Genomic DNA, 12,578 nt, shown 5'->3' with positions numbered 1-12,578 from the left:
TTAGGCGTGGCCTAATGCTCAGTAATAGAAATCTAACAAAATAAAATATGACGTCCTCCCTAAAAGAGCTTGTACATTTATTCTGAAAGCATATATTGATCAGAAACATTGATTCAGAATGTGTATATGAATCAGAAACATTTCCATTTCATGTTACAATGCCTGGGAATATTCTTCTAGGTGATAAAAATATATTTATTTGATTGATGTTTTGTGCGGCTCTCAAGAATATTCATAAAAATATACGAAATACATGATCACTCCAGGATAAAACATCCTGGTTTTCAAATAAAAAGAAAATTTCACCATCTTTTCAACTTGTTTACACATAAGGCAATTTCACTGATGATTTTGGCAGTAACATAATTTTGGCATGGACATGATCTCTTTTCTGGAGCACCCAACTTGAAGGAAAAAACTCTCAAAATTAAGGTAATTATCAGATGAAAAACCAATAATAAACATGAAAATACCTAAACTTTAGATTCTTTTCTTTTTTTATCATTGAATTAATGCATATTTTCTCTACTTACATAAACTGCACTTATTTATCACTATAATTTAATATAATATATACACTATAATTTAATATAATATATACACTATAATGAGTTTTTTTTTCACAGAATGTAAGCTCAAAAAGATATTCTGACATCAAATTTTCTGCATATGGTGATAATGTGACTTTATTGTGGCTAACATTATCCAGCATAAAACCAAGCAAAGACTGATAAATCTGATTGTGTTTTGAAGAGAAAAATCTGAAGAAAAAAAAGATGGTATTTTCATCCATGGTTTTCATTGGTTTTTCCAATGATTGTTACCTCAATTCTGAGAGGTCTTTACCTTTAAGTGCTAATCAAATCTATACAATAAAAGTTTATATACAGTATGATTTTTCACAGAATATGTACAAATGTAGAGAATGACAATGTGTTGAAACAGTGTCCAGATAAAAAGTGTCCAGGCATAGTTTAAACATTTTATGTTCAGGACAGTGCAGTGTTTATTAGCTTGCTGAAGGGGCCTTGTAGTCAGCCAGTTCCTCATATATACGCTTTGTAGACAGTAACTCCAGCTCCATTTTGTCCATGCCTTCTTCCAGTTTTCCTTCACACTCTATCTTCACATTGTAATTATTTGCCTGGCAAGAAGAAAACAACATTAAATTCATCAAATTCTAACAAAAGAATTGTTGTCTTTAAATTTGTAAGGATTAATCTGATCAATATATGAAGGTCCACAAATGCAAATTTACAAGTGCTGCAACATCCGCTGTGAATGATTTGGCATGTTCTTCAACGCAGGCCACTTGTACAGTGAATGGCCCATGTTAAAAGAGAGAATGTCAAAAATTTGACCAATCAACAGATAGAGCTGCTTAGGCACAGTGAAAAATAATGAATGCTGCCAAAGCAAATGTGACACAGAAGACAAAAATTAAATGCATGTCTATTAAAATAAAAACAGTTTTTAAGACTTTAGAAGCCCTAAATTTAAAATCAACTTACCAACTGTAATGTTGCCAGAAAAAGCCTGCAGACTTCATATACTTTTTTGCCAGAAGCTATGTGCCGAAATGGGATCCTCTTTGTATTACCCATGTGATCAAGGACATTTGTACCATACTGATGGATATCAAATGGTGGGTGGGTATCCTGACGAAGGAATAAAGTTTTATTATTAGATAGAGGTTCAAAATGCATGGTAAATAAAATTAAAGGGTGTTATGTCCACAGATACTGCATTCAGATTGTGCTTTTTGTCAAAATTTCCTCTTCCTCTGTCATCTACACATTGCTAACACTGCTGATCCTTTCAAATTAGGGTGTAATTTGTTGTGGCCATCATCAATTACATCAAAGGATACATCATTTTCCAAATACTTTTTGTATAACATAATCAGAAGTATATGCACCCAGATCCCATGGTCTTCCTTCCAGAAATGGAACTGCTGATAAGGAGCATACACACTAATTCTCAGGAACTTTCAGAGCTTGATCTGAGGTGCCACAAAATTATCTACCCGCAAACTTTTGTCAAATTGGATGATATCTGGTGCAATTCTTGAGCCTGAATCAAGCTGCTTTTGGAACTTTATCTGATGGGCGACAAAGTCTCACCTCTTCCTGTAGCTTGGGTCCAATCTTGTCCTCCCATTCTGTCACCCTCTTTGCTAATTCTGTAATCTGAGCATACTGCTGGGCACTCGCCAGGAAACCCTCCTGAAACCAGACAACGACATATTTTGAAAAGCAGGTAGGTTGATTTGTTCACTGCACTAGTGATAAGTAGCACTTTCAGTATGACATGATGGGGATTACATCAGAAAAGCTACCAGCATGTTCAGAGATAAAGAAAGCTGGACACGTATACACAAGGCAACACAAAGTTCATGTTGTGTTTTATGGGTGAAAAATCCAAAACAGAAAAGTAAACTGAAAATCTTTTAAATAGCTTGATAATTTTAGGGTTTTCCTGTTATTCAAAGCTTTCCAACCATGTCAAATGTAATCGAAAGGAAAATATTGCTGGGACAGTCCACATTTTCCACATTGGAAAAGATTTATTTTGCCTGTAAAACAAGAACTTAAACTGGCTTGGCCTGAAGGGGTCATCGCTAAAGTTGATAGTGATAGTGACAGCTCTGCCAGAAAGCCTACAAGCAGTTACCAACCCTTGTTGCCATTACAAAGTGGTCAGCAGAGCTTTTGTGTGTGGTTGTATTCGCTTGAGGTCACTTGCCTGCACCATCACCAACCAGTAACTCATCAAAAGTATGTGGTTTACTCCGGACACCCTGCTTTAATCCTTTAATAAAAGTGACAACCATCGCAGGTAGATTAACATACCACATGATGACGAACCAATTCCTCGTAAGATGATACCATCAAACCTTGGCTACCCTGGCTTTGGAAGCCTGAAAACAATGAAAAACCATCATTAATTTTGTTCACGATTTTCATCATACATTTTCAGTAAGCTTTGGATTTCAAATGTTTTTCTTCTATGGGAAAAGTTGCAGAGAAACAGAAAAACCCGCTTTTAATCTTACAACATCTTCCGTAATATTGACAGATATAATCTTGAGGAAGTCGGACCTCCTTTATTCACGGACATCTTGTCAAAGGCAGCAAAATTTCTAGGTTTGCTTTATTATCTTCTCTATTTGAATATAATGATCATTGCTATAAACTAAAACTTCTCCAGTATGAACGTCAACCACCCCTTTTTACAGAAGTTCCAGTATAACAACAAATTCGGCACTGAGTCAGCCTTACTTAATGACACCTTATCTTCTCTCGTAGACAGCATCTCATCACTGATAGGCAGATCTTCACACTCAAACCCACCATCCCCTCCATCATCTTGATCATCATCTACAAATCAAAATAAAACAAACAATAACTAAATACTCAAAAAGCCTTCAATTGTTAAATAATGGTATCATCTTAATATCAATTTTCCTTTCCTGCCTAAATTCTGCCCAAATCTATTTTGTGTAGTCTGCAGTGGTTGATCTGGTTGAATAATTTGGGTGCTCTTTTGGTTTACCGCTTATGCAACTAAATTCTTAATTTTGAGGACAGACATTACTATCCCAGTTTTTTTGTTTTTTTTTTTTACTTTGTGAAAATTAAAGATATGAATATGTTGTTCATTAGATGGACAAAGCATATGAAAAAAACAAAGAAATTAAGCATTCATGCTACAGTTACATGTATAATGGCTAAAAAGAGCAGACCAGGAGTTCCACAAATTAAAGACTTAGGTCTGTGTAAATATCACAAAATCAATAAACATCTGGCATCCCAAACTTCAGACCCCACAAACCCTTTTGACAGGTTCGAAAATGCCCTAGATCAGGCCCTGAAATGGGAACATATTACTCATAGAATGGAAGAGAGCCATGGTCAATTCAGCCTGCACCAAACTCTCCAAATGTTGTGCAGGAAAAGGTCAGACATAACATCCTCACTTAGTGTCCGAAAGAGCAGTCATGGATTAATCTAGTAATACATATATAATATGCTCGCTGAAATGTTGTGTACTCTATTTATGGTATTACTACTACATCTACCATTATGGAATTGCATCCTATAATTTCATGGTATATTTCAGCTACTAATCACCCTGCTGTACTCAGTTGGAGATAACTCCTATGAAAATTTATGACGTAACATAATTTTTCACCAACTTCTCAACTTTTCCATGAAAATTCTATGAAATTATACGTCACTTACTGTAGATATATAATATATAAATGTATTTTTTTTTTTAGCATGAACATTTTTTTTTTTTTTTTACCTGGTGATGGAATGTTAATGTCAGCATTCTCCTCTGGTTCATCTTGCTGCTCCTCCTCTGCCAATTCCTCATATCTGCCCTCCTCCACCTGTAATCAAACACCAAACAGCTGCACACCTGGTGGACTTGGCCTACTAGAAGTAAGTCAAACATGCTGGAATACCATTGATAGGTGTAAACTGCTGGAATCTGTATTGATCTCAAGCAGATATAGGGTGATGTGCTAAAAGTGAGGATATCACAAAGTATCCTAAATGCCAAAATCACTTCAAATTCCTGAAAAAATTTATACCATCAAAATAAAAATCCAATAAAAAAAAAAAGAATACAGATGGGCAGATGATCCACTAAACAATTTCTCCATTTCTCATCCTATTTTCAATACTTTTGTTTAAGAGAATGTTAAGCACAGCTAGAAGTGCAAACCGTATGAAGGGCCTCCTAGTAGTAACTCATTAATTTAGTCCTTGAAATTGTTTTACATACCAACAATTCAGTGAAGATGTCAAAGATACCATTTTTGGAAGTTCAACTGGTGGTATCAACACTAGCCTAGTCTTAAACCCAGAATTCAGTCATCTCTGATGTCCTTACCTTATATCTGGCTAGTTTTTGTCATCTGAAAACATACACACATTCTTCCACTTACCAATACTTTCCTCTCTTTTTTATGAAAGCTCTGTCTTCGCCGAAACTCTTCCCAATACATTTTCTCCAGCTCAGGGAAGGACGGTACTTTTAAAGGATTCTTTGGGAACTTTGATGAATGAGAATAAACTGTAAGATATAATGTTTAACGACCTTGAAAATCGGTGTAACTTTATCGTTTCAGTTTTCGTAGAGAGAAAAAATGCTGCAAAAAAGTTTCTTAAAAGGTTACCACTGTAAAATCAAAAATCCAAATATATTTTATCAGTGCAAGGATTGGTCATTGTAAAGGGAGTATTAGTGTTCTCCAAATTATTAATAAAATAAACACTGAAAAAGAATAAAATGGTATATACATATTTTGGATGATGACAAGATACATATACATATAGAAGTGTAAAAATAAGCTCCTATGTGAAAGATCACTTACAAGCTGTCGTTATAAACTGTGAAATAGGAACAAGTGGTTGCTTCTCCGGAGTCTTTTTCCTCTTCTTTTTGTTGGTCTGTAATGGAGCAGGTATTCTAAACGGTCGTCCTAGAACAAAACACATACAACACCAAAAATCAGAAGTAACATAAATAACTTCCACAAGAAACTGTCTCATTAACTGTTCAACATTATGCGCTGAAGTCTGCCTTCAAAGACAGGATACCATACAAGAACATTTCATAAAAACATATATATATAAAAAAATTTTGAAAAACCTTTTTACCTACAAGTTCCCACAGGGATTAAGTACCTCTTTCTTTATAATTTTCATTTCTTTCTAATCTTCTAGAGCACATCAAAAGGAACAAAAGCAGCATCATATAACATGTGAAGTATTAAATATCTACTTAAAAACATGTATTTTTGATCATACCTTTTTTGGCTGGTTTCTCTGTCAAGTTTTCAGAGCAATGAGGATCTAGGGGCTCCCAATAATTGATCTCCTACAGTCAAAAACACAACTTTCGAACAACAATGGACACAAAAAAATTGTTGGTGTGCTGGTTCTCTGACAGAGAGATAAATGTATTTCTGTAAAAGCTTACACTTTCAACGCATTTTCTCTTCTTCGACATAAAAAATATCTTACATTATTTCCTTTAGGCTAGCATACAAGTACTTCATCATTCTCAATAATTTATGAGGAAATTCAGATAAGTCAATATGTGAAAGTGGAACCACGAATCTATCTGGTACCCGAAATAAGCAGACATGTGAAGTGGATTTCGTCTTTTTAATTTAAACATCAAGACATGTTTTATTAAACGTATAAAAACCATCAATAGTCAACATGTCTTCTGACACATCACACAACTGTATATTAAAATGGGATATACCAAATATCATTATCTACTTCATCTCTGAGACAAAATACAGAAGCACAAACACTCACAGGTACATTCTTTTTCTCTGCTATATGTTCTTTCTTTCTCTCTGAACGTCTGAGAGCAAGAGGAAGTGTCTCCTGCAAAAAAATAAATAGCACAGTAAATTTTACATACTTATTGGTGTTTAATGGAATCCTAGAGAATATTTAGTTTTAATGGACTGGCTGTCAGGTGCATGGTTCAAGAAAACTGCACCAACTCACCAGATAACCAACAAACATAAAACTTCAATTAAACCAGCAGGAACATCAAATACTTTGAATAGACAAGATAATAGTGTTCAGAGCAAACAGACTAAGTGTATTTAAGTGACTTACTACATGCATATCTAACACTACATTTCATCAGAGAGACCTAACTTGATTATTTACAGTATTTATGATTATGTTAGTCAAAAGAGATGCTAACAAAACTTACATGTACTTGTTCTTTAAGGACATCATTATTATTATCGGCGGTTTCCCCCGCATCATCAAATGGCATCTCGACATTGTTATCATCCACTGAAAAGAGTGAAAAACAGATGACCAACACCTAAAACATTATCACTACCAAAAGAGAACAAAACTTCTCATGGTAGAGACCATGAAATGTTCAGAAGTTTTCTGGAATCCTTATTTTTTTTATACTTACTGCTGACATCTTGTGGAAAGTCCTCATCACAGGCGTTCTGATTCACATCCACTTCCTGTGGAACGATTTCTGTCAAAGATACATGGAACACTCATTTGATAAACATAAGACAAACGATTCATAATCATTATTTATTTGATTGGTGTTTTGCATCATACTTAAGAATATTTCCCTTATACGACGGCAGCCAATATTATGGTGGGAGGAAACCAGGCAGAACCCAGAGGAAATTCACGACCACCCGCAGCATAATCATTGTAACTTCACTGAATCATAACAACACTCAAAGCAGACAACTGTTTTAATACAATCAGGCCACGGAACAATCAGCATTCGAAGACCACAGAGTGTTTTGGTTTTAAATGCTGTCCTTTGACCAAACTAACCACAAATAACATAATGGAAGTCTTGGCTGTGAATGGCTCAGCCTCGAACATGTAGTTATGGATCAGGTTGTCTAACCACAAAGAGAAAGCTAATAGCTACATATACCTTAGTCAGAAAGAATTGAAGCCGACTAATGCCTTACCTGTGCCCTTATTATGGATGTTTAAGGCAGCTATCGGGGTTGAGGTCTTGGCCTGCATGGAACCATCTAACAGGTTTAAGTGGGACATATCCAGCAGCATGGCTCCAGTTTGATGTATGTTACATGTGTTCATCTTGAAATCATTCCTGCTGCCCAGCAACTCGCCAGTTTTACTAGAATACAAAACAGGATGAACATCAAGACAAACAAATGGCATGTCAACAACTTCACCAGATCTGAGAGAATGGTTTTATTGGACAACTTTGATGTTTATTTTTCTCTTTATCAGGACTGTTAAATTTTTTCAGGCAAACTGTGACAGCATATCAAAAGCAAACCAAACACAACATGCATGCATATATAAACAAACCTTAATAATGGATTCTTTCCTTTCTCTCCATCATCCAAGGGAATTAGAGACATTGGGGTTCTGGGTATAGGATGAACACCCTACAAAAGACACCGGAAATTATAACCATATGTCTACGGTGTAACAAGCACAATGTACCCATCTTTCTTGCCTGTTCCACTGGCTGGCATATCCAGTTTAGAAATCCTATCTCATGAGTTCAAATCATGTTCAAGCCAGTATTTTTTCTGGTCTTCTTTTTCAATTTTAGAAACTTTAACATTTAACAAAGGAATCTTATTGTGTTCAGATTCACCATATGCTAATTAGTATTTTTTTTCGGATAACTATGATAAAGTTTCAGACATATGAACTAATAACGGAATGCAATGTACGTAAAACACATCTTTGTCTAACCAAAAAAATCCTACCTGTGTAGGGTCCTCCCCATCACTCTTCATATTAATGTTTTTGTGAACTTTGACATCATCGAGGGTCAGGAACTACAACACAACCCATTTTCCATTTACAACGAGAATTCTAAAACATTTCACAAGATGCTGAACTATGATAAGAACTGAATATGGTACTGAACTGAACAGTCAGCACGTGTCAACAAAATGTATAGAAAGACAATATTATAAATTTCACATGTCAAAGGAGCTAAAAATTTCACACCAAGTATGGTAGATCATAATTTTCACCTCAACATTTTTTATGCATCCAAATGGCAAGTCCTAACAGTAAATTATAAAGCTTGAACATGTCCACAGATATGACACGCATGAAGTTTAGAGTGTTAAATAAAATACAGACAGTAGGTAATAGATACCTCTTCATCTGCGTCAGGTGGAAAGTTAGCATCTCTGTCATTTCCATCTGCATCCACAGAGGAGGCCTGTGTTTGTCGCCTGAAATGAAAATCACAACCTATGTGATTGCTGTTTAACATCATAAGGCTATAACAAAAATGCAAATAAGTAAAGATCATTCAGTTAAAAAAAAAAGAAAAACTCTATGAAAGCAGTATATAGAAAATATCAACATTTAAGGAGCGGACATAGACAATACCTGTGTCGCATGTACATGTAGCTGTGTGTCAAATGAACCTACTCATTAACAACACTTGTCATTTAATAAGTGCTCATTCCTTAAAAAACTACTGAGAACATCTGAAGAGTTCTGGGTGTATATCACAAACATACATTAGCTCCGTAGGGCTGTCATTAGGTATACCGTCACAGCCCTGTCTTGTTCCATAAGCTTTTGTACTTCCCTTGCTAGTTTCAGTATACTACAGCTGGTGCCAGATAATTTGTCTGTCTGTAGTCACAGTCGTCTCAGCTATCAATTCCAGGTTGGTGCTCCCATGTGTCATCCCCAGTAAATACATACAAGCATGAAGCTACAGTTGAAATTGGATAAATTCCAACTCCAACCGCCACATAGTCACAGCCCTACAGAGCTAGTGTACCACTGACTTTCATAAATCTAGGACTTCATATTATTCAAAACCATGGCTTCATTTCAGTCAGACCCCATTACACCTGTCCATAACTTAATTTAACATCATAAATATCCTTACTTTTTGCTTGCCAGCAAATCAAGCACTTGGTATACCAGGGTATAGAGGTACTCCACCTGAAAATATACACAATTCCACAACATAATGATAATGTTAAAAATTCACCCAATTCAAACATGCCAAAAAAAATGTAAAAAAAAAATATATATATGTGTGTGTGTGTGTGTGTAAATGAAGAAAGCCTTAGTGAAAAGATTGCTGAAAATATATCCAAAAAATAAATGCTCTCATTTTTTTTTATTACTAAATAAAAGGCAGTCATATGTTTGCACTATAAGAGTGGTAAATCACAAGTATAAATAGACAGGCTGTCTACTTCACCTTTCTACTGTACACTGATGCTGACCCTTGGATGACCAATGCAGCTTCAGAAAAATTCATTGTAGTTGCCCCTCCATCAAATGTAACTGATATACTTTCAATCTGCAAAAGAAAATATTTATGAGTACATGAGTGGAATTACAAAAGTAGACAGTCCATAAGCTTCATAATTTAGGTCAAAGGAAAAAATGAATAGTGAGAGTGGTCACATCCCGCCCAAAGTATCCCCACAATATTGCTGCTATATTGCCCTAAATAGCGATAAGCCATAGTCATTTATTCAATCAATCAATCTCTTCAACATTTAAGGGCCCATTCTACAAAATGCTTGTGGTAAGACCATCTTTATATTTACACCTACTATATACATTGAAGGTAACACTTCTGGTGTTTATTTGTAACTTGAGCTCTGGGCATAAATCCCTTTGAGAAATATGATCAAGGTCAATGCTGTTTGAATACCTCATCAAGATATTCCTCCAAATGGTTAGCGATGTCCACATCCCAGTTTTTGGTCAGGTCTCTGATGGGTTGGAGGATATGAGCAAACCTGGCCTCCAGGTCACTCTGAGGGCTGGAGATAACCATGTTGTCACCTCTGGACCTGAGAAAATAAAGCACCAGGTATGTATTATAAAAAAACAATTACATCACACAAACACATACCGTACATCATCGCCATGGTAAAGAAAATTTACTTATTTATTTGACTGGTGTTTTATGCCATACTCAAAAATATTTCACTCTTACATCAGCGTCCAGTATTATGGTGGAAGGAAACAGGGCAGAGCCAGAGGGAAATCAACATCCATCCACAGGCTGATGGCAGTCCTTTCCATGTAAGGCCAGAAAGGAAGCCAGCATGACCAGAACTTGAACACACATTGACCACACACTGGCGTGAGACTTCTAAGTCATTGTTCTGCGCTAACACACTATTAACCATACAACTAATTAAAACTGATTTGGCAATTAAAAGTGGACATGTTTTGAAGTGGGTTTGAGGTGACAAGAGTGCTTATTTGAGCCGCAATCTGTTCTTCACTACACCTGCGAATAGCGCAATCAAGCAGTTGACCAGTCATGATTGTGTCATGTCCAAATATTTCTCAACCTTCAAATACTCAGTGGTACTTGGACAATGAATTGATGAGATGATGTATCAGTTACTCCCAGTTCATACAGTTAGCAATCAGAAGTAAGTTTAATCAAATACTTAAATAAGTTCAAAAGCGTAGGACACTAGAGGTGAAAATGATTTATCTGAGGAAATTTGCATAAGGACATTCAGATCTCATGTGTACTGGAACCCAGCTCTAAGATCAGTCGGCCATTTTCTCAGCTAAGCTTCCACATTAACCGCTCTGAGCCCTTCACTAACCTGGAACTTGATGCTGTCATTTGTGCTGTCTGCCAAATACCAATGCTGCATGCCACAAAAAGTGGTGTCCCATGATCTTAGAGTAATTCTGAATTCACATCACCTCAATATGTGGGAATAATGAAGGCCATAACATTGCAAATAACACAAATGTAATTGATGCCATTTTCAAATCACGTGACCCGGTTGCCAGGATGGACTTGGCTGCTCTTCCCAAAATTAAGACCATTTTTTTCACACAATATAACTGATTATAGATCATTTCTTTTCATTATTAACACACAAAACAAAGTTAAGACTCCCAAACAATCGCCCTTTATATGGTGTACATCTCATTGCTTTCAATCAAATCATTCCACGAGTTTATCTTTTTCCAAATGATGCCTAGCGCCGACAACTCAAATTAAAAATGGCGGTTAGAGAAGTTTGGCTTGCCTCTGATGTAACAGATACATTTGCGTTAATTGTGACGTTATGGTCTTTATCATTCACAAATAACTGTAATATTAAGGAAGAATTACTGAAGGATCACAAGAGACGTGTTAGGAGCCTACAGCCTTGACATGTTGAGGACATCACACGCTAAAGGACCAAGTTCCAGGTTAGTAAATGGAAGAGTACAGACATGTATTTCTGAAAGCTAAGCTGGGAAGAATGAAACAAATCCCAGATCTAACTGCAACCAAATCAGTGGCTGTAATGTACCATGTTGTTGTTGCAGTATTAAAGACTTCATTTTGACATGACTCTCAGGGGTGTATTTATTGAGTTGTATGTCCATTACAAAGACCAACCAATGCACAAAAATATAAAACTACACACAGGTAGCATAATTTTTATCGTTTGTTAATTAAATGTACAGAAATCAATTTTAGACAGACCTTTTTGGCAAAACAAACGTTTTAATATCCCGCGCTGAACCGGACTACTTTGGATAGCCATTTGAGTCGAGCTGGACGATTGGCTGGATCCTAAATGCTGACATATTGTCCATTGACTGTCGTCCTTTCAAAGTACTGTGCTAGGATTTAATGAAATACGTACGCGAGTAGAAAGGGTGATATTTACACCTTCCTTGACAATAAAACTGCATTAATCATGTTGAATAAGTATAGAAATAACAATGTATCCACAAAGTGATTCACATATATTACTTTGTTTTACGACGATGTATTTCTAAGTTGTGCTGCGTCGGCCTACATGCTGCTGGAGGTGTTGTGCGGTTCAGCATCTTCACTGACCACGTCCGAACTGTTGATCTCCGTGTTCCCCAGTGGACGCATCTTTTGTTACCATGGCCGGTGTCCGAGTCGCAAAGGACCTTTTCTTATGGTCCATGTCCGTTATATATTTATTTGCATTTGGCTCCTTATATGTGCAGCTTCCAGGTTAGTATCTGCAAACATTCTCCAGTACTGGAATCTTTCATGTAGATCTGTTGAGT

General features: G+C 36.1%; 2 protein-coding genes across 4 annotated transcripts in view; one reads left to right on the top strand and one right to left on the bottom strand.

Moving 5' to 3' along the window:
• Positions 1-745: 745 nt before the first annotated feature.
• LOC135468679 (condensin-2 complex subunit H2-like) lies at positions 746-12,044 on the bottom strand. The gene is made up of 20 exons (XM_064747060.1): positions 12,016-12,044; positions 10,216-10,357; positions 9,754-9,855; positions 9,433-9,488; positions 8,680-8,758; positions 8,279-8,350; positions 7,869-7,948; positions 7,499-7,671; positions 6,970-7,038; positions 6,754-6,839; positions 6,342-6,413; positions 5,823-5,892; positions 5,387-5,494; positions 4,958-5,085; positions 4,309-4,396; positions 3,282-3,380; positions 2,853-2,920; positions 2,124-2,225; positions 1,512-1,658; positions 746-1,144 (listed from the first exon to the last, which is right to left on the bottom strand). Exons 2-20 carry the CDS (start codon positions 10,339-10,341, stop codon positions 1,010-1,012), a joined length of 1,860 nt encoding a protein of 619 aa, XP_064603130.1. The 5' UTR covers positions 10,342-10,357; positions 12,016-12,044; the 3' UTR covers positions 746-1,009.
• Positions 12,045-12,392: 348 nt separating this feature from the next.
• LOC135466199 (lipase maturation factor 2-like) overlaps positions 12,393-12,578 on the top strand; it is a 40,030-nt gene continuing 39,844 nt past the window's right edge. For all 3 annotated transcript variants that reach the window (XM_064743597.1, XM_064743595.1, XM_064743596.1), the window contains exon 1: positions 12,393-12,522. In XM_064743597.1, coding sequence (XP_064599667.1) covers positions 12,429-12,522 — 94 coding nt within the window. In that variant the 5' untranslated portion in view covers positions 12,393-12,428. The remainder of the gene's footprint in view (positions 12,523-12,578) is intronic.

This window comes from Liolophura sinensis, chromosome 6 (assembly GCF_032854445.1).
Source record: "Liolophura sinensis isolate JHLJ2023 chromosome 6, CUHK_Ljap_v2, whole genome shotgun sequence".
Lineage (NCBI taxonomy): Eukaryota > Metazoa > Mollusca > Polyplacophora > Chitonida > Chitonidae > Liolophura > Liolophura sinensis.
This window is presented reverse-complemented; position numbering and strand designations above follow the sequence as displayed.

Bases quoted from the DNA above. Each gene is read 5' to 3' on its own strand.
- LOC135468679 (XM_064747060.1), bottom strand. From the start codon at position 10,341: ATGGTTATCTCCAGCCCTCAGAGTGACCTGGAGGCCAGGTTTGCTCAT. The intron at 7,949-8,278 runs GTAGGATTTTTT...TGTCTTTTGTAG, and splicing joins ATGGGGAGGACCCTACACAG to GGTGTTCATCCTATACCCAG. The intron at 5,086-5,386 runs GTAAGTGATCTT...TATATCTTACAG, and splicing joins ACAGTTTATAACGACAGCTT to TTTATTCTCATTCATCAAAG.